The sequence below is a fragment of the Dendropsophus ebraccatus genome, chromosome 11, assembly GCF_027789765.1.
Source record: "Dendropsophus ebraccatus isolate aDenEbr1 chromosome 11, aDenEbr1.pat, whole genome shotgun sequence".
Lineage (NCBI taxonomy): Eukaryota > Metazoa > Chordata > Amphibia > Anura > Hylidae > Dendropsophus > Dendropsophus ebraccatus.
This window is the reverse complement of record NC_091464.1, coordinates 50,366,062-50,389,970: the sequence shown is the minus strand read 5'-3', so window position 1 is coordinate 50,389,970 and position 23,909 is coordinate 50,366,062. Positions and strand designations below refer to the sequence as shown.

At 40.8% G+C, this 23,909-nt stretch overlaps 1 protein-coding gene across 1 annotated transcript in view; it reads right to left on the bottom strand.

Moving 5' to 3' along the window:
• The window catches only part of SEZ6 (seizure related 6 homolog), a 254,980-nt gene that overhangs the window by 15,955 nt on the left and 215,116 nt on the right, over positions 1 to 23,909 (bottom strand). The window contains exons 10-11 of the mRNA XM_069944892.1: positions 23,493 to 23,689; positions 22,759 to 22,953 (exon numbers count right to left, since the gene is read on the bottom strand). Coding sequence (XP_069800993.1) covers positions 22,759 to 22,953; positions 23,493 to 23,689 — 392 coding nt within the window. The remainder of the gene's footprint in view (positions 1 to 22,758; positions 22,954 to 23,492; positions 23,690 to 23,909) is intronic.

Below are 23,909 nucleotides of genomic sequence, written 5' to 3'. Positions count from 1 at the left end.
ATATCTATGATATGCATCATACATGGCAGTGGGGGGAGGGGGTGACTTGAAATAACTTTGAAACAGTTTTTCATGGTTGGGGATAACAGGTAAGTGTGGGCTGTGAATATACGGCTGCTGTACTGAGCATTGGAGGGCGGCAGACGTAGGCGTTAGATCTAATTTTGTTTTGGAAAGAAGATAATTAGAATGCTGTGCACTAATGAATTATAGAAACAATACTGAAGTGATTGGCACGTTCCCGTTAACTCCAGAGATGGAGGCATTTGCATCTGAACCCGGTCTGTTTTTGTCATTGTTACATAGTACATTTTAATTGCTAATTCTTGCTTAAAAATAGTTTCTCCCATAAATATGAATGCATCATTTTACTCTACAGAATTGTCAAGTACTGTAGTTCTGTTCTATTGTCTTCCAGTCATATCAGCTTCTGAGAAAGCTGGGTGACAGCCAGTGTGGCCTCTACAACACCAACTATTCTTATCCAGCTAGTAAAAAATTTCTTAAAAAAAGAAAAAAGGATCCTAAGAAAAAAACAACAATCCTTATTTTATTTTCTCCCATACCAAGCATTTATTGTCCCAAACAATAATATCCCATTGCACATTTAGGCTATGTCCCCACACTGTAAAAAAGGGCAAATGATGGTTGTTATTAAAGTAGAATTCCGGGCAGACTGATTTTCTACAAAAGTGCCGGGGAGGGGGAGGATGAAAAAAATAACATGCACTTACCTCCTCTTACTGATGCTTCGGTCCCTGGGTCATTGGATGCTTCATGGTTAAAGAGGACCTTGAATGTGACATGTCAGGGCCATTTAGTAAGTCAGCTTGCCTAGAAATTACGTCCCATGTCTTCTCTAACCAAAAAGTGTCCAGTGACTGGGGCAGGGGCGTAGCTAGGATTCATGGGGCCCCATAGCAAAAAACTGTATGGGGCCCCATAAATCCTGTACCCCCCCCCCCCCGCCAAACACAGACATTGACGCACATATACACACACAGAGGCACCATTAACATATATACAGATACGCCACTGACATACACACATATATACGCTGTAATGTGATTACACTAGTGCAGATGTATACTCCATGAATAGACTGTATACAGGGAAATCATCTCAGTGTAATAAGAAATACTCAACCAGAAATAAAAGAAAATGCAGCAGATATTAGTGGTGGGTTCTTTTATTAGAGCCCAGTATTAATAGAAGCTGCTGCAGAACATCTTTGGGAGCAAACACACACACATATACACCAGTGCTACAGACATTGCTGACATACACAAACACACACATATACACCAGTGCTACAGACATTGCTGACATACACAAACACACACATATACACCAGTGCTACAGACATTGCTGACATACACAAACACACACATATACACCAGTGCTACAGACATTGCTGACATACACACACACACACACACACACATATATACACCAGTGCTACAGACATTGCTGACATACACAAACACACACATATACACCAGTGCTACAGACATTGCTGACCTACACACACATATAGCCACAGATACATACACATACTGACATATAAATATATACACAGATACATATATGCACACACTGACATATACATATACCCACAGATACATATATACACACACTGACACACATACACAGCACTTACAGCTCCCTGGCTTCCCCCTCCTCCTCCTGTAGTCCGGGCTGATCTTCACATAGGTATTGAGGACCTTTGGGTCATGTGACCCAAAGGTCCTTCATCCCTCTCCTGTGCCGTCTGGCAGGTCCTGCTCCTCTGTTCAGCCCGCTCACCCGGCACTACAGTGAGGGGGCTGAACAGTGCAGTGGGGGTCCCTCTTTCTCTCTGGACCCCTGGGGGAGCGGGGTACCTACCGTGAAGGCAGGGCAGGCTTCCTCGGGCCCCCTTCATGCAGGGGCCCCATAGCAGTCGCCTTCCCTGCCTTCACTGTAGCTACGCCACTGGACTGGGGGACCGGCGCATTGGTAAGCGGGAACCAGCGCTGGAGCCAAGGAAGTGCATGTTATTTTTTTATCCTACCCCTCTCCGGCACTTTTGTAAAAAGTCTGTCTGCCCAGAGTTCTCCTATAACCCCTTCACGACGACAATACAGCTATATACACGATTGGCCCTGCATACATTAGTGTCCCCAGAGCTGGAGGTAATGACAGTAGGCCACAGTCATGCTGCAGCCTGTTATTAACCTCGTAAACACCACTATGCATAGTGATTGTGGCGTTTAAGGAAGTCAGTGACAGGATAAGCACCTGTCACTGACTGATCGGGACAGGGTCTACTGCGAGAGTTCTCATCACTTGCACTGACATGCAGAGGAATTCTCCTTTCCTCTGTCTTGTTGGAACAGCCATCTGCTAATAGATCCTTCCCTCAGGCAGCCTCTATGAGAAGATTGCCGATAGTACTGATTAGTGCTATGCTATGGCATAGCATTGATCAGTATATGCAATCTAATTTAACTGTAAAAAAAAAAGTGTAAAAGAAAAAACCTTTTAAAAAATATTAAAAACCCTTATAAAATAAAGCTCCAATAAAAGTTTAAATTACTTCCATTTCCATTATAAAAACAAAAATACATAAAAGTAAAAAATAAAATATCATAGTGTGCGGAATTGTCCGATCTATTAAAATATACCAATATTGTTTCTGCACGGTGAACGGTGTAAACGAAAAGAGGAAAAAAAACACCAGGATTGCTGATTTTTTAAAATGATATATCAGAATTTTTTTTTCTTGGACATCAATATAATATCAATAAAAACTAGAGATCATCAAAAAATTACACCTCAACCAGCCCTGTAGGTGGAATAATAAAAGTGATATGGCTCTTAGAAGGTGAGGAGGATAGTGCTGCTTCATTGTGACCTGGAGATCCTTGCATCAATGACCTTCGGTCATTAAGGGGTTAATGATCATGATCAAAAATAACGGTTTTGAAACAACGGTCATTATTGACCCTATTATTTTAAATTGTGGGAAAATAGTTTTATCCTGTTTGAAGAACCTTATTAAAACAAGCACTAAAAAAAGCAACATTGACAGTATTTGTCCAACCTGTCTCCTCAAAAAAGGATCAAAGTGGTATGTACCTTTAGGCTATGTTCACACACAGTAAGAGACCGCTCTCTGAAAAGATCATCCTGGCTGGTACTGCAGTACCGGCCGGATGATCTTTGCAGCAGCAGAGTCCTTATGCGGGTGCATCCGTGCGCGCTCGATTCAGAATTCCCAACAGCACACTATGGAGCATGAGGCTGGAGCCGCTCGCTCCATAGTGTGCACTGACAGGGTTTTCTGCGGCCGAAGAAAACTGACATTTTCAGTTTTCTACGGTGTTGCGAGAGATCCCGGCCGGAGCGTATACACATAGGGGGAGATTTATCAAAGGGTGTAAAATTTAGACTGGTGCAAACTGCCCACAGCAACCAATCACAGCTCCGCTTTAGGCAGTGCTGAAAGGAAAGCTGAGCTGTGATTGGTTGCTGTGGGCAGTTTGCACCAGTCTAAATTTTACACCCTTTGATAAATCTCCCCCATAGATTCCATAGAAGACAAGGCAAAGTAGCTTTTTTTGTAAAAAAGTACAGCCGTTGTTGCCAATTGCAACAATGGCCGTACTTTTATGAAAAGATACATTGCGTGAACATAGCCTTAAAAAGTACAACTAAAAATAATGACGCTTAAATTGATGGAAAAATAAGTTGTTATGGATCTTGGAATTTGGTAACACTTCCTGAATGCCAAAATAGACATTTAAGGGATTAAACAAAGAAGACAAGAACTGTTTAAAAGGACTCTTTAGATACTGTCCTGTTCTGTAGGCCGTAGGGTGAATTTTACAATTTATCATCCAGTTTCTGCTTCCAGTTGGTTCAGGAAGATTTTCTTATTTCTAATTGATGTTAACATCTGGTAATGTTAATGCTATTAACAGGACATGAAGGTAAAGTCCTGCCTAGCAGAGTCCTACCTACTGGAGGAGCCTCTTTGATTCTGGCCCTGCTCCAATTCTTTCTTATCTTTACTCCAGGCTTATTTCTTTCTCATATAAAGCACATATTTAGACAGGACACATACTGATTCCCAATTAGATGGAACACATCCTGAAGGGACACTGAGAAGGTCTGATCACCAGAAGGATATCATACAGAGACACTGCGGCGAGATGAAAGAAACACATGGAAGAACTTGAGAGTGATGAAAGGGGACAAGCAGGTGAAGTGAAGGGATGGGAATCTACACTGAAGATAATTAAGCTCTCATTTAACATCAACAGATAACACTGATTTGGATCAATCAACGTCTTTAGATTTCTAAAAATAAGCCTGAGCAGGGGGGTGTGTCTCAGCAGGCATGGTGGTGCTTACACAATATGGTGTTGATTTCACCTCAACATAATGACAAGGTGACAATAACTTGGGAGCTATTACAGATTGCTAACTTCTGATCAGGTACCACAGATTCAGATTCTTTATACTGCAATCCGTTTGGTGCCAGCCTTTACCGCTAAGCCCCACAAGACGTTATAAAATTTGCGTAAAAAAAATGTCTAGATAACGCACCCCAAACACTCAGGAGCATAGGGGGCCTTAAAACCAAAGGTGAGAAGCAGAATACAGACACCAGACAAGCAATTCCAAGGAAGAGGCACCAATGGTACCCAGGAACAAGGCTGAGATCAGGATCAGATTCCCCAAAGACAAGAGCCAGGTAAGGGATAAACGTTAATCATCAGGAAAAGGAATGCTGGATGTTTTTCTCTAAACAACTAATACCAGTCCCACAGGCGATGTAGCCTGGGGAATAGAGCCCCCCTTAGGGACCTGACTAAAACGCCACTTTTATTCTATTGATTAAAATATTTGTAACTGAGAAATTTAAACCAAAAATTTTTAAAAACACATATTTCAGTGCTTATACACTGATATAGGGAGCACCAAAAAATGTGGTATATCAGTTATCATCATTGATTAATATATGTAGTATATCAGGAGCACTAGGAGTTGCATTTTAAAATAATAAACATAGCCCTCCTCAACATGTATCCCTAGGGGGGCTCTATTCCCCGGGCCTCACAGCCTGTGGGACCGGTATTAGTGGACACATTGGACCCCCAACCTCCGACTAGGAGGATTTGTCATTGTTGTCTTCTCTAAATAAGCCATCAATGAATAGGCAATGAAGAAAACCCAGGACACATAGAGGATATAATCATCTAGGCAGCCATATGGCCAGAAGTCACATTGGCCCGTGTCAATGTATCACAGTCCCTACATGCAGACGGCCTGGAGCTGGAATTCCATAATGAGTTATAAAGTTACTGTGTCCTGGCCGCATAACAGTTACATTTGCCAGATCGCTGCACCAAGCCGAACATCTACCTGTTTCTCACTTCTCTCTAGGACCCCGGGGTAGGGAGATACGAAGAACTAGTAGTCAAGGCTGGGTAGAGAAGCCATGTTTAGTCTCTAAATATTCTAAGGGCCCAGTTGGATCTGATGGTGCCAGAACTGTATCCCTATGACCCCAAAGTTATGACTCCTTTTAGGATCAAATGGCTTTTACTTTCAGCCTAAGGGGAGGAGTTTGGATCAACCCACAGGGTAGGAGGCAGCAAGCAATGTTCTTCATCCATATACATGTTGAGGAGGTTCCAGGAAACATATAGCAGCACATGCCTCCCATGTGTTCGCAAGACAGGCATAATGGTAATTGACTATTGATTAAACTATTTGTACCACTGCCTGTATTTGCATCTGATTATTGTATATATCTGTACTGTGTATATAGTGTCTTGTTTAGCGCGCCCTTAAGGCCATTAAATATTCCATTTAGATTGGATTGTTCTTTTATCTTGACCCACAAACCCGTGTTCTTAGGCTAACACTACACACTACAGGGCTGACTTCTGTCTCAATATATTATTATACACTAGGAGCTGGTGGCAGCCTTACCAGCCTTACTGTGCCCATGTGGACAGGGGGTGTCAGTGTCAATCTATACCCAGCTGACCTCCCATACTCTTGGTACAATAAGGGATGTCACACTCAGGTTCAGACAAACTTGAACGTTCAATAAGTTCACTCGTCGATTGTCAAAAGTTTTGATAAGTTAGTGTGGTGCTGTTGTAGTCTGCCTCTTGTGTCCAACCACTGGGATGGTTATGTTGGTGTTTGGCGCATAGCTCAGCCAGTGATGGTACAGACGTGACGCCAGTGCTAGCTTAGCACACAGGTGTGGTGGAAGTGGGAAGTTGACCCACAGGGACTGTCGGTATAACCACCCAAAGAAAGGGGAAAATGACCCAAGGATGGTGTAGCCGGTGTGTGTAGGTGCTGGTGCAATGATCACTGAATCCCAGAAAAATATATAAAGTAGTTTTACTGAAAGTCTCTTGCAATATAAAATAGCTTTTCGCTAGGTGACTCCTGTGATACAGACTCAAGCTCACTGAATCTGTGCTGAGAGATGCTTAAGTGCTTGTTCAGTTTAGCTTTGAGAAGAGTAGATGAGTTTAGAAGAGTTGAGAGGAGTTTGTCAGGAGAGCCCCAACCCAGTGTAGTAATGTGCTCTGTCGGAACTAGAGAGAAGAAATACTTGAAGAAGAATACTTGTGCCCGTGTTTCGACCTTACTGTTGCTATCCCACCTTCTGACTTGCAGTGTCGGGGTACCCGTCCTACGAAGGTGACACAAGCCCTAGTCTGGGCTACCTGAGAGTAGCTAAGTGTCTGAAATGGGCTGGTGTCACCTGCCCTGCGACGTAGAGTACGTAGACCTTTATATGGTTGCTTTGCTCTATCCGGGTCAGTTTCTCTGTCTAGGATACTGCCCTGCTCTGTTAAGAGAGGTTCTCGGCGTGGGCAGGGGTGATCTCTGACTTGTCCTCTTTTAGTTGCTTAACACTGCATATTGTCTGTAGTTATAGGTTCTAGAAAGAAAGTCTCTGTGTTCTCCATACACGTGTGTCTGTCCACCACCACTGCTACTCTGTCCCGTACAGGGAACCTGGCAGAGCCAGGCCCTGACTAAGTACAGCAGGAATGCCTGATCTGTGTGTGTCCTCCTCCTCAGAGAATCAGAGGGAAACTAAATCTAAGTGACGCTACACTTCCTTTGCCCGTGTGACTACTTCCTACAGGGTGTGTAAGGGTCCCTGTGAGTGGTGAAGAGAGTGTGCCTAAGAAGGAGGATAGAGATAGGTAGAAGAGAAAGAGTATCTCCCATTGGTTCAATGAATTACATAACAAAACAGTAACCCTACAGTGACTACAGCTGTGCAATACATACATAGTTATGAACACTGACATCTGGTGGTGAAACTTACATGCAACTTTATCAACACCTTACTTTAGAGGATAAGGCTTTTGCGACAAGTGTAAGACTAGAAACATCCGTGGTGGGACCCAACATTAGCGTCTATGTGTTCAGATCCCTCGGATCTTTAGGGCAATCTCTCACTGTATGAGACAAGCCACCTTGGAAGTCTATAGAGCTCATCTCATCTAAGGTGTGAAGTTCATAATTATGCTCTTCTCCCGACTCATTTTAATGACCCGATCAAAACTTTTGATATGTTTGTGACGTTTCAAAGTTTTTTTCTAAAGACAAGGAAACTTTAAAGGGAACCTGTCACCCCCCGTGCCAGAGTGAAGGCCGCCTGACCCTCGCTAGAGCCCCGGATACTTATCCCATCTCACCAAGTCCTGCTCCTGGAGCCGCTGCCGGGACGGAGATATGGTTGTCGGAAGCCCGGCGCGCGCGCTGCAGAGATGGGTCCGACGCTCTTAGAGAATGACGGCTCCATTCATTCCCTATGGGCATCGGACTTATCTATGCAGCACGCGCGCCGGGCTTCTGACAAACATATCTCCGTCCCGGCAGTGGCTCCAGGAGCAGGACTTGGTGAGATGGGGTAAGTATCCGGGGCTCTAGCGAGGGTCAGGCGGCCTTCACCCTGACATGGGGGGTGACAGGTTCCCTTTAATGCACATGTTAAAGCCATGGACACTTTGTCACCATATGGCGCCCGCATTTTCACCCAGAAACAATGCTTTTAGGGGAGAGAATTTCAGTAATATGACATACAGATGAGCATGATAGAATTCCTGTCTCACAGATTTCATGCAAACCCATGAGAAGATAATCCATATGGAAATATAATATAGGCCCATAAACTTTACAAAATGCATCTGTAATGTGGATGCACAGCCCCAAACAATCTGCAATATCACATTGGATATTGTAATTGAGAAAATCTAAAAGATATAACTTTTATGCACTACAAATAAATAATAGATTCATTGTAGTGACTACAAGTATAAAATGGCCGGGAACACATGCATAAGGCTGAACACCCACTGTATTATGAGAAGGGCTGTGGTATCTCTTTTATGGGTTTTGGTAGTTTATTGAAATACTTGACATCTCGTGGATTGTTCAGGACTCCCCCCATCTCGTTGCCATAGTTTCCAAACACTTTGAAAGGTTGTCAGTGATGTCATATCTGTGCGGGCGCTAATTATCAATCTCTTCCTCTATCTTCTCTCCTTTGTTCTTTTTACAAACTAATTATGATGTTGTCATTAGTCAAAGAGTTGGAACTGACAATAATTATCTAATAAGATGATGATTTTCACAAAGTGCTGCTAAAAAAGAAATGAGAATGTAAAGTTTTTATTTTGTTTAATTATTTTTTGCCCACAGGCAGATGCAGAATTTGCTATAATAAGCGCCCATTTTGTGTGTAATGATTGTGTTATGCCGGCGTTCTAATATAGCAAATATTGTCAGTATAGGACTATGCCGTTTTTACAACTGTTATTAAAAACAATAGGACCCACATCACAATTTAAATGTTTATTACTAGTGATAGAACAGAATACTCATTATAAATTCCGGTCCCATCGGTCCAGATTTGAATAATTTCTACCAGCCCATTATTGCATTCAGAGAATATAAAAAAATTACAGGCTGAAAAAACATTTGATACAACCATCTAGTTAAACCAGTTGCCCTACATAAAGCCACTATAGTGATATATTTGTAAATTCAATTAATGAGGTCAAGACAACCCATAAAAAGTCAAGCAAAATATAACATGTCAGCAAGGTTCTAAGTGTTTTTTTCATCCCATATTCCCATCTCAGAATACCCACCAGTGCTGGTGTGGAGAAGCTGCCGATTTCTGCTGGCTGGACTGTACAATGGCAGGAGTCACTTCACCACCTGTCTGCAGATCCAGGTGGTGGGACTGTGCATGTGTGACCACCAGCACTGTATACATTAGGGGGATAGAGATAGGGGGAGGGAAATCATAAGAATACCTGGGGGCATCATATGTTAGTAAGTAACAGTGTTAATTAGTTTTTAAAAAAGTTGTTTTTTTTGCCTTTAATCTTTAAACTTAAAAATAGAATTAAAATTTGTGTTTGTCATTGACCAAACTCCAAGTTTAATTTGACATTTCAGAACTCCTGGGGATTTGTATTGTAATGCTCGAGTGTTTTTTAAAATATAGTTTGTTAGTACTTTAAAAAAAAAGTTAAATAATAATTTCTGCTTTTTTTTTCTTCTGTTTTAAATAATTTAACCTAATTAATACGTAGTTATATCTATATGGATAATTATTAGTTACTTTGTAGGTTAAAACATTTAAATACAAATACAAATGTTTTACTCTATACCTGGACAGGTTATTACATGGCTGTATGGTGTAGTTTTTGGTCCATGTGTTTTTATTTTTTCTACCTACCTACTTTTGGGTTATTATTATTAGATTCATCCACTCTTTTTGTGAACTCTGGCAAAACCAACATGTAACTGTATAGCTTGAAAAGAAAGACCCTACAAATAATTACCCAAACCTTTTATTTTTAGGAAGATACACTGCCATCAATGTAGTTTGGCAGTAACCTACCTCCTCTCTCCCTATTGAGAACACATGCATGTTTGGCTGAGCTGTGTGTGTATGGGAAACATAGCTATTAGCTAACCGGAATCTATGGCCATGATTATTGATCTCTACTTCTTCTCCCCCCAGACATCCACTGGGGGCACAGTATATAAAATAAATTAATGGGGGGCATGTTTTATTTCATTCATTTTAGTGAGACATGGTGCTGGTGTTTTCAGGGGGCACAGTGTTTGGCAATAGTGTAGTCAGGAACACAGTGTGGTAGTATTGTTTTCAGGGGGACAGTGTGTAGTATTATTACTGTATATTTCGGATCACAGTATGTGGCAGTAATATATTCAGGGGCACGGTGTGTATATCAGAATTGTATTCAGGGATCACAGTATGTGGCCGTATTATATTCAGGAGCACAATATGTGTCAGTATGGCAGTGTATGGCACAAGGGAGAACTGTTCTTAGTATAGAGACTAAAGACCTACTTCAAAAATGAGGAGACAAAGAAGTATGGGCATTAAACTTTTCAAAGGCAAGAAATAGCTCCAGGAAGTCATAGCTGGATAGGGAAAAAAGGAACAGCTGTAGGAAATACGTATCCGTTTACCCACTGACGTCCTTGTGTCTTTTGTGTCCCATCAGTACTGTCTTCACAAGGAAGATCCCATGATGGGTAAAACAACAACTTCCAGCTTCCTCTTACCCTTCATCACATAGTAAAAACTTTCATAGTGCATTAGCTTGACTTAGCGACCAGTATACTTGATTAACAGATTAAAAATAATTTTCTGTGGCTTGCTACCCCGTGGGCATTTATTATCTAAGTAAAGAACCTGTTGTTAAAGACTTTTGCATTTCAATCCCACCCCTCAGGTGCACATAATCAGGCCGTTCTGATGGACCGAAACAAATCCCATCATGGCTACGTTTTAAGAAACCTTTAGGAAACACCTTGCTGCAGCCTTCCCTCCTGGTGACCCTCTCTCATTCTTAGTGCTAAATACCCCGAGCTGTAATACGCCTGTGTAATACAGCCTCATTCACTGCAATTAATAGCATTTTAACATTAATCATGATTTATAATATAATTAGTTAGAAAAAGGAACATAACAAGTATCATTTTATGTGGAATATGGTCTCTACCGATCCTAATCTAAACTCCTTAAGTGCCTTTTGAAATGAAATACTGGGAGTAATTGTAGCTCCACTGGACCAGGGCAGGCCGGCTTTGATGCAATTTGGTGCTGCAGGAAGGCAGAGCAGTGTTATCGGGGAGGAGGATGCGGCATGGAGCGGAGGGCTAGGTGGGTGGAAAACAGATTTTCAGCTAGATGAGACCAATTAAAGCTCTCAGCCGCCTAATTAGCCGGTAGATTTCTCTTTCATCCCAACTTCATTCAGGTCTTTTTTTTTATTCGCAGATGTGTTCATTAAAGATGATTTTAACTCTTCTCCTTCCTCTCTCTTTCCCTCTTCTTCAGATAAGCCAGTGGTTCATTTTATCGCGGAGTGCGACATAGCATCTTCTACCATTGTGCTGTGTTAAATCGTGTACAGCCTGACACGGGTCGCTGCGTTCATTCCGTGGGCGGATTCATCTTAGTAATCATGTTAAACTGGATTTAAATCAAAATATGTTTTCAATCAGTATCAATTCAAGGCTGTATAATTGCCTCAGTCAGGTGCTGTGACAGGAGGAAATGAATCATACTGACTGAGATATCAATCCATCACTTTTCTAGCACATTGGTGGCATGCATAAACAGATCCTTGGAAAACCTGAAATAACAGATGGGCCGTGTATTAAACAGGACCACAAAGTAAAATTATTTGAAAACTTCAAAGTCCAAGTGTGACTGCAGAATGCACAATATGCCGAATGACACTGCGATATAATGCTTCCTGTGCCGCTATATAGCTGTTTGTGCCGCCTCATCGGAAAACACAATGACTAACCATAGACGCTCAGAGTTACGCTACGGTATTATACCGTAAAATGTCCTTCTACAGCACATGCCGTGATTTTTATCTACTGAATTTAGTATCAATATAACAGAATACAATAAGTGGGGTGGGGGGATTTATAATGCTCGTACTATGCTCATATGCCAGAAATGAAAGGAAAAAAAAGAACATTTTTCCACAAGCTAAATTAGTAATTTTTCAGCTTTTTTTGCTGCCACTTTTGAGAGCAAGATATTGGTGGGGATTAGCGGTGATTTAATTTTTATTAGTTATACCAGAAGTCTGGTTCATATACAATGAGGAAAAGGAACCAAAATGATCAACAGGTTTGTTCCTTGCAATACATCTTAAAGTGGTTACCCAGGTTCAGAAAACATGGCTTTTTCCCCAGAAACACTGACACCCTTGTCTATAGGTTGTGTGTAGTATTGTATCATTCTCTATTCCATTGAAGGGAATACAGAAAAGTTGTAATACCACACACAACCTGTGGACAGGTGTGGCACTGTTTTTGAGCAGACAGCAACTAAATTTTTCTAGTACTGGATAATCCCTTTAATAAATATATGAATCAGGGACACACAATATATTTTAATATGAAAAGATATGAAAAGATAACCAAATTGCTAAAGATACTTGGCACATATTCACCTTCTCCCTCAGCCTCTACCCTGCAATTGCTGGAACCGTTGCTAGAGATTCAAACGAGCGCGCGCTCTACACCATGCGGACACAGTGACAGCATCCTGTGAATCCTGCACACGCTGACAAGACAGAACAGCGGAGACCGGAGAGCGACACGCTCCAAAGCCCGACTAACTCATCCTCTATACGGCTACTGACTATTGGATATCCGGTGAGAGGTGGTTTATCCACGATACAGTTTGTATACAATACCAGCCATGACAATTACAAATACTCACCACATTGCATGTATACACGTAACAGATCAGCACTTTTTTCTTATGTATATAAAGTGAGATCTATGGAACTAAGACATATAAGTGGGACACAGTATAACACACAATTGAACTGAGATACATATGCGGATACAGTGTAACCTATAATCAGATAAAGGGCATACAAACCAAGCCCTATTGATACATTATAACAATACTGCGATATTGCAACTATTATTCTCCGGCTCCAAATCAGCAGGGGGCAAGAGGACAAAGAATCTAAATGCCATAAGGCTATTTACTCTACATGAACTGCGATCTATACTGATAGAGCAGCCAGCGCAAGGGCCCTGCGCAGAAGCTCTATTTTCAGCAAATTACTATAGAACGTTGGATTTTATTGTTTATTTTTTTATGTTTTTAACTATTTGTTTTGATTTATTTATAAGATTATGCTTATCCCTATAAATTCATGAACTTTTAATTTTGCTTTTTATTAATTCACCTCCACATATACCAGACATATAGGAGTTACTCCTAGAGAGCCTACACATGATCATATTTTAATATGAATTAAATGAGGAAATACAAAAAATTCAAAAACCAAAGGTCATTGATGCACGGATGTCCAGGTCAAATTCAAGCAATGTTCCTCCTCGTTCTTCTTAGAGCCATATTGCTTTTATTTTCCCCCCTACAGGGCTGGTTGGGGTGTCATTTTTAGTGCCATGAGCTTTACTTTTTATTGGTATCATATTGGTGTAAAAGAAAAACTTTGATCGCTTTTTGTAATTTTTTCTGACATATAATTTAAAAAAAAAACAGCAATCCTGGTATTTTTTCCCCCTCTTTTTATTTACACTGTTCACTATGCTGAAATAATATTATATTTGAATAGATTGGACAATTCCACTCGTGACAATACCAAATTTGTTTATTATTATTTTATTTTTTTTACATATTTTTATTTGTATAATGGGAAAGGGGGTGATTTTAACTTTTATTGGGGAGGTTTTTTTATTTTAATTTTTTTTTTAAACTTAGGGAAAATGATCAGGACCCCGTCCGATAAGTTAGCAACACAGGATAAGTACTTGTAGAAATAGATAAATTAGTGCATCAGCGTCAGGGGCGGGCTGGGCCGGGGGGCAGGGTGGCATCTGCCCCCCGGGCCGGCCTTCCCCAGTACATTACAGGGCCGTGCTGAGGCTGCTTACCGCCCCAGCGCTCTCCTCTCTGCCTGTGCTGCAGGGCCGGTCTGTGATGCCAGTTGCAGCTGAAGCTGCTCCCCGCCCCCGTTAAGCCCCGCCCCCGTTAAGCCCCGCCCCCTGTGTACCGTCCCATGTTCCTCCTGGCCCAGGACTTCCTGTATTACACAGTGTGGAGAGGAGGAGGCTGCTGCTAACCTCCAGCAACAGCGTCCTCCAGCTCCAGGCTCCTGCTTCCTGACCATCCCCCTCGTGTCCTGCTCTCTGCTCAGCAGCTATAAATGCAGGTACTTCGGGTTGTAGATAGGAGGGAGGTCGGGACAGAGAGGAGAGGGCTGTCTGCTGAGCTGGGCTGACAGAGGCAAACACACACACTAGCATCTGGTCCCCCAACCCCTTGTAGCTGCTGCCCTTTACCCCCTATAGCTGCACCCTCTTCCACAGGCTGCATTGCCCCTCTGCACCTGTAGTTGATATGTACTTCCTAAGGCTGCTGTGTGAGCCTTCCCCCCAGACTGCTGTGTTCTCCCCTTCAGGCTGCTTTGCCTCTCCCCCCCCCCCCCCCCCCTTTCAGGCTGCTGTGCCCCCCCCCACACACACACACACTTCAGACTGCTGTGCCCCCCCCGTCAGGCTGCTGTGCCCCCCCCCCCTTTCAGGCTGCTGTGCCCCCCCCTTCAGGCTGCGGTCCCCCCCCCCCTTTTCAGGCTGCTTTGCCCCCCCCCCCCCACACACACACACACACATTTCAGACTGCTGTGCCCCCACACACAGAATGATACACGCTCATAGAGAACAATATACGGTCATACAGAACCATACAGAACAATACGCACCCATACAGAACAATACGCACCCATACAGAACAATACGCACCCATACAGGACAATATGCACCCATACAGAACAATATACACCCATACAGAACAATACGCACTCATACAGAACAATATACACCCATACAGAACAATATACACCTATACAGAACAATATACACCCATACAGAACAATATACACCCATACAGAACAATATACACCCATACAGAACAATATACACCTATACAGAACAATATACACCTGTACAGAACCATACAGAACAATATACACCTATAAAGAACAATATACACCCATACAGAACAATTTACACTCATACAGAACCATATACACCCATACAGAACATACAGTACAATATACACCCATACAGAACAATATACACCTGTACAGAACAAAACGCACCCATACAGAACAAAACGCACCCATACAGAACAAAACGCACCCATACAGAACAAAACGCACCCATACAGAACAAAACGCACCCATACAGAACAATATACACCCATACAGAACAATATACACCCATACAGAACAATATACACCCATACAGAACATTACGCACTCATACAGAACAATATACACCCATACAGAACAATATACACCTGTACAGAACAAAACGCACCCATACAGAACAAAACGCACCCATACAGAACAATATACACCCATACAGAACAATATACACCCATACAGAACAATACGCACTCATACATAACAATATACACCCATACAGAACAATACGCACTCATACAGAACTATACAGAACAATATACACCCATACAGAACAATATACACCTATACAGAACAATATACACCTATACAGAACAATATACACCCATACAGAACAATATACACCTATACAGAACAATATACAACTGTACAGAACCATACAGCACAATATACACCCATACAGAACAATATACACCTATACAGAACATTATACACCCATACAGAACAATATACACCCATACAGAACAATTTACACTCATACAGAACCATACACACCCATACAGAACATTATACACCTGTACAGAACCATACAGAACAATATACACCCATACAGAACAATATACATCTATACAGAACAATATACACCTGTACAGAACCATACAGAACAATATACACCTATACAGAACAATATACACCCGTACAGAACAATATACACCTGTACAGAACCATACAGAACAATATACACCCATACAGAACATTATACACCTGTACAGAACCATACAGAACAATATACACCCATACAGAACAATATACATCTATACAGAACAATATACACCTGTACAGAACCATACAGAACAATAAACACCTATATAGAACAATATACACCCATACAGAACAATATACACCCATACAGAACAATATACACCCATACAGAACAATATACACCTATACAGAACAATATACACCCATACAGAACAATACGCACCCATACAGAACAATATACACCCATACAGAATATACACCCATAAAGAACCATGCAGAACAATTTACACCCATGCAGAACAATATACACCCATACAGAACCATACAGTACAATATACACCCATACAGAACCATACAGTACAATATACACCCATACAGAACCATACAGTACAATACACACCCATACAGAACCATACAGTACAATATACACCCATACAGAGCAATATACACCCATACAGAACAATATACACCCATACAGAACAATATACACCCATACAGAACAATATACACCCATACAGAACAATACGCACTCATACAGAACAATACGCACCCATACAGAACAATATACACCCATACAGAACAATATACACCAATACAGAACCATACAGTACCATATATACCCATACAGAACCATACAGTACAATATACACTCATACAGAACAATATACACCCATACAGAACAATTTTTTACTCAAACAGAACCATACAGAACAATATAGACCCATACAGAACAATATACACCAATACAGAACAATATACACCCATATACACCCATACAGTGCAATATACACCCATACAGTACAATATACACACATACAGAACAATACTCACCCATACAGAACAATATACACCCATACAGAACCATACAGAACAATATACACTCATACAGAACAATATACACTCATACAGAACAATATACACCAATACAGAACAATATACACCCATACAGAACAATATACACCTGTACAGAACAATATACACCTATACAGAACAATATACACCCATACAGAACAATTTACACTCATACAGAACCATACAGCACAATATACACCCATACAGAACAATATACACCCATACAGAACAATATACACCCATACAGAACAATTTACACTCATACAGAACCATACAGAACTATATACACCCATACAGAACATACAGTACAATATGCACCCATACAGAACAATATACACCTGTACAGAACCATACAGAACAATATACACCTATACAGAACAATATACACCTATACAGAACAATATACACCTGTACAGAACCATACAGAACAATATACACCCATACAGAACAATATACACCTATACAGAACAATATACACCCATACAGAACAATATACACCTATACAGAACAATATACACCCATACAGAACAATTTACACTCATACAGAACCATACACACCCATACAGAACAATACGCACCCATACAGAACAATATACACCCATACAGAATATACACCCATAAAGAACCATGCAGAACAATTTACACCCATGCAGAACAATATACACCCATACAGAACCATACAGTACAATATACACCCATACAGAACCATACAGTACAATACACACCCATACAGAACCATACAGTACAATACACACCCATACAGAACCATACAGTACAATATACACCCATACAGAACCATACAGTACAATACACACCCATACAGAACAATACGCACTCATACAGAACCATACAGTACAATATACACCCATACAGAACCATACAGTACAATATACACCCATACAGAGCAATATACACCCATACAGAGCAATATACACCCATACAGAGCAATATACACCCATACAGAGCAATATACACCCATACAGAACAATATACACCCATACAGAACAATATACACCCATACAGAACAATACGCACTCATACAGAACAATACGCACTCATACAGAACAATATACACCCATACAGAACAATATACACCAATACAGAACCATACAGTACCATATACACCCATACAGAACCATACAGTACAATATACACTCATACAGAACAATATACACCCATACAGAACAATTTTTTACTCAAACAGAACCATACAGAACAATATAGACCCATACAGAACAATATACACCCATACAGAACCATACAGTGCAATATACACACATACAGAACAATACTCACCCATACAGAACAATATACACCCATACAGAACCATACAGAACAATATACACTCATACAGAACAATATACACCGATACAGAACAATATACACCCATACAGAACAATTTACACTCATACAGAACCATACAGAACAATATACACCCATACAGCACAATATACACCCATACAGAACAATATACACCTATACAGAACATTATACACCCATACAGAACAATATACACCCATACAGAACAATATACACCTGTACAGAACCATACAGAACAATATACACCCATACAGAACAATATACACCTATACAGAACATTATACACCCATACAGAACTATATACACCCATACAGAACTATATACACCCATACAGAACAATATACACCTATACAGAACAATATACACCTGTACAGAACCATACAGAACAATATACACCCATACAGAACAATATACACCTATACAGAACAATATACACCCATACAGAACAATTTACACTCATACAGAACAATATACACCCATACAGAACAATATACACCCATAAAGAACCATACAGTACAATACACACCCATACAGAACCATACAGTACAATATACACCCATACAGAACCATACAGTACAATACACACCCATACAGAACCATACAGTACAATATACACCCATACAGAACCATACAGTACAATACACACCCATACAGAACAATACGCACTCATACACACCATACAGTACAATATACACCCATACAGAACCATACAGAGCAATATACACCCATACAGTACAATATACACACATACAGAACAATACTCACCCATACAGAACCATACAGAACAATATACACCCATACAGAACAATATACACCAATACAGAACAATATACACCCATACAGAACAATATACACCCATACAGAACAATATACACCCATACAGAACAATATACACCTATACAGAACAATATACACTCATACAGAACCATACAGTACTATATACACCCATACAGAACATACAGTACAATATACACCCATACAGAACCATACAGTGCAATATACACCCATACAGAACCATATACACCCATACAGAACAATATACACCCATACAGTGCAATATACACCCATACAGAACCATACAGTGCAATATACACCCATACAGAACCATATACACCCATACAGAACCATACAGAACAATATACACCTATACAGAACAATATACACCCATACAGAACCATACAGTACAATATACACCCATACAGAACATACAGTACAATATACACCCATACAGAACATACAGTACAATATACACCCATACAGAACCATACAGTGCAATATACACCCATACAGAACAATACGCACTCATACAGAACCATACAGTGCAATATACACCCATACAGAACCATACAGTACAATATACACCCATACAGAACCATACAGAGCAATATACACCCATACAGAACCATACAGAACAATATACACCCATACAGAACCATACAGAACAATATACACCCATACAGAACCATACAGTACAATATACACCCATACAGAACCGTACAGTACAATATACACACATACAGAACAATACTCACCCATAAAGAACCATACAGAACAATATACACTCATACAGAACAATATACACCAATACAGAACAATATACACCCATACAGAACAATTTACACTCATACAGAACCATACAGTACAATATACACCCATACAGAACAATACGCACCCATACAGAACCATACAGAACAATATACACCCATACAGAACAATATACACCAATACAGAACAATATACACCTATACAAAACCATACAGAACAATATACAGTACACCTATACAGAACCATACAGTACAATATACACCCATACAGAACAATATACACCTATACAGAACAATATACACCCTTACAGAACCATACAGTACAATATACACCCATACAGAACCATACAGTACAATACACACCCATACAGAACCATACAGTACAATATACACCCATACAGAACAATACGCACTCATACAGAACAATATGCACCCATACAGAACAATATACACCCATACAGAACAATATGCACCCATACAGAACCATACAGTGCAATATACACCCATACAAAACTATACGCACTCATACAGAACAATATGCACCCATACAGAACAATATATACCCATACAGAACAATATACACCCATACAGAACCATACAGTACAATATACACCCATACAGAACCATACAGTGCAATATACACCCATACAGAACCATATACACCCATACAGAACAATATACACCCATACAGAACCATACAGAACAATATACACCCATACAGAACCATACAGTGCAATATACACCCATACAGAACAATACGCACTCATACAGAACAATATACACATTTTGTAGGGTATTTTGGAGCATATTATATAGTAGTCAGTATGTTGGAGGTCACCCAGCTTTCCCAGCATCTTGTAGTCAGTAAAATGGAGGTCACCCAGCTTCCCCAATATCTTTCACTCAGTATAATATGGTCATCCAGCTTTCCCACCATTTTATACTCAGTATATTATGGTCACCCAGCTTTCCCACAATCTTATACTCAGTAAGATGGAGGTCACCCAGCTTTCCCACCATCTTATACTCAGTGGCTGGTAGCCTCGGGGAGCTGCATAGTATATCTATACTGTGCAGCTGAAAACCATATCACCACAATTGTGCTAATTGGTTCCTTTTAAGGAGCACTCCAGCCCTTACCTATTATTACCCTCCCCACATCAGTGCAGGGACGGTAGATGGCACCCCGGGCCTGTACTTCTGCCAGCGGCGATGTTCCAACAATTCGGGTAACGTCTCCTTCCCTTCTGGTCATTTGTGACAGGGAATTCCTACTGCTCTGTGTGAAGGGGCCAGAAGTCACCTTGTCAATGTAAGTCTATGGGATGGTTCCGTGTCAGCGCTGAGCCGTCCCATATACTTATACAGTAAAGAGATCCCCGACCCCGTCACAGCGAGCAGTAGGAATTCCCTGTTTACAAATGACTGGAAGGGCTGAATGTTATCCGAAGTGTGAGAACATTGCCGCTGGAGGAAGTATTGGAGTGGGTGGCATCTACCTTCCCTGCACTGATGTGGGGAGTGTAATAAGTGAGGGCCTAGAGTGGTCCTTGAAAAATGGGCCGCTAGCCGGCTACTCATGGGCCAGTGCTGTGTGCTTGCCCCCCAGGCTAAAATTTGCCAGCCAGCCCCTGATCAGCGTGACTGCCTGTCATTATCTTTGGCTCCATGTGTGCGAGCCGATCACATTGAAGTGGCCCCGCACACATTAAAACCCCTTCACAGCAGGAATATATACACACATTCCTACTGCATTGGGCATTCGAGATAGGAACTTATATATACGTATTGCAGGCATGAAGGGGTTAAAGAGAATCTGTCATTAGGTTTATGTCACCTTAAATTAGGGCAGCATAAGCTAGTGATATAAATGCTGAACAGATTGGTGTATTACATAATTTTGTTCAGCCGTTCTCCTAATATGCAGGAGAACAGGATTCTTGCCACACCCCTCCCCCTGCCCTCCAGCTGCTGATTGACAGCTGACTGCATGTACACAGCATGGATAGATAACCCCCAATAAACAGCTGGTGGGTGGAGTTTCCTGCTTCTCATGAATATTGAGGACTACTGGACTCACTCACACACATAATGGAGAGGACTACTTATTGTCCATGTTATTCAGGAGGATGTCTCCGAATCAGCTGCACAGAATAATGTAAGTGATACATCATTCTGTCCAGCTTCTCTGTCACTAGTTTATGCTACCCTGAGATAAGACGGCAAAAACCTGATGAGAGAGTCTTTAAGCAAAGGCCTCATTTAGAGAGGCATATTGTACCAGTTTGTCACTGGGCCTTTGTAGAGTGTTACAGCTCCCACACCTGATGGTTTTCCATAACCAAACTAACAGCACACTATATGGATAGGAAAAAAAGGAAGGACAAGCAGGAGGTTCTAGCAGTCAGTATTGACATTTGTGCATATTCTCTTCTTTCCACCCTATTCCTTTAAGAGCTATCACCCAATGGTGTATTTTCCTTGAATGTCCATAGTAGATTAATTGGCTTTCTAGAAAATTGGTTCCGGCAGGAGTTGTGTATGTTTGTAGCTGACCATTGGGGCAAAAATCAATGCAAACAGATAAATCCTCAGCTCAGTCTTGTTTCATGTGTTGCTGCTGTACAGCTGAAGAATAGCCATAAAAACTAATAACCAAAGACTTATATCTAATATCAAATGATTTATTGTAACAGGTATATATTAAATCACTTCTCAAATCTTTCCTTCAAGGCCCATTTAAAGTAGATCTTAGGGGAGAGTGACTGAGCCAATAATTCATTGTGTCCCTGGATCCTTAAGGCCCTTGGCTAGTCTCACAAAAAGGAATTAAATATTTAGCACTAGACACGTTGTTTTTTTTTTCCCAGCAATTTTTTTTTCAAGAAAAAAGCATAGTGTTACTGTAGTGATGCAGGATCTGTAATCACCTAAGTAGATGATTATGGGTTCCAGCCACAGTGCTATACCTAAGTGTTACCTCTTACCCCTTTCACATGACGGAAGGTCTCCACTCCATGTAAGGTCCCACTGACACATGAGGAGCTCAGCTCCTACAATCTCATACCCAGGATAACACTGGTAGGTTACAACGGTGCCATGGACAAGCTCCGATTGGGAGGTGGTCTTCCAGCCATTCAGAATTTCTGGTAATTCTGGACATGTATCGTTCCTTGGCACTTCTGCAAACACAGTAAAATAACAAAAATTAGGTACTCTTTCTACAAACCACTGTAATATATTGTATCCCATTCAGACAATTCATACCAAAGAATGCCTGAATTGTGCTCACATCAAGTAATATATATACAGTATATATATATATATATATATATATATATATATATATATATATATATATTTATTATGTATTTTACATGTAGTATCAGCCATACATGTGTAGTACAAGTTATAATGAGTAGCACTAGGGATGAGCGAACCTCAAGCACATTCGGGTGAAGAACCCAAACTCTTGGCATTTGATTACCAGTGGCCAAAGAAGTTGCAGCCCTAGGGAGCCCAGGAACATATGGACACAGCCTATGGATGTATCCATGTTTTCCAGGCAGCTGTAGGGCTGTATCCAACTACTTCGGCTACCTGTAATCAAATGCAAAGAGTTTGGGCTCTTCACCCAAATATGCTTGTGATTCGCTCATCTCTAGATAGCGCTAAGAAGAAAATACACGTAATTACACCTAGTTTTACACCAACAACTCACCAAAAAAATTAATGATGAAACCTTGCTGGTAGCCGAATACATTACTGCCAGGATCTGTCTGGAACTGGACAATGACATCTGCCATTGATGTATAGATTTTGAATCGATTGTGTGTCCCTGTGTATCGACCTAGAACACGGGCTGTCAAGTCATCACCATCATAAAAAGTAAGAATGTCACTCTTGCCAACATTCAGGCTAGAAGAAAGAAGATCAGAAAGTCTGGAAAATCAATAATCAATACACAGCAGAATTAAATGATAACTTAACAGGGTGAAGTTAAATGGTCACTGATTCCAAACAACTTCCTTCTATTTTAAATTATTTCATTTACCAAAAATGACTCCTACCTCAGAAAAAAAGCCTAAGGCTATGCTCACTCACAGTATTTTGGACAATATTTTTTTTAACCAAAACC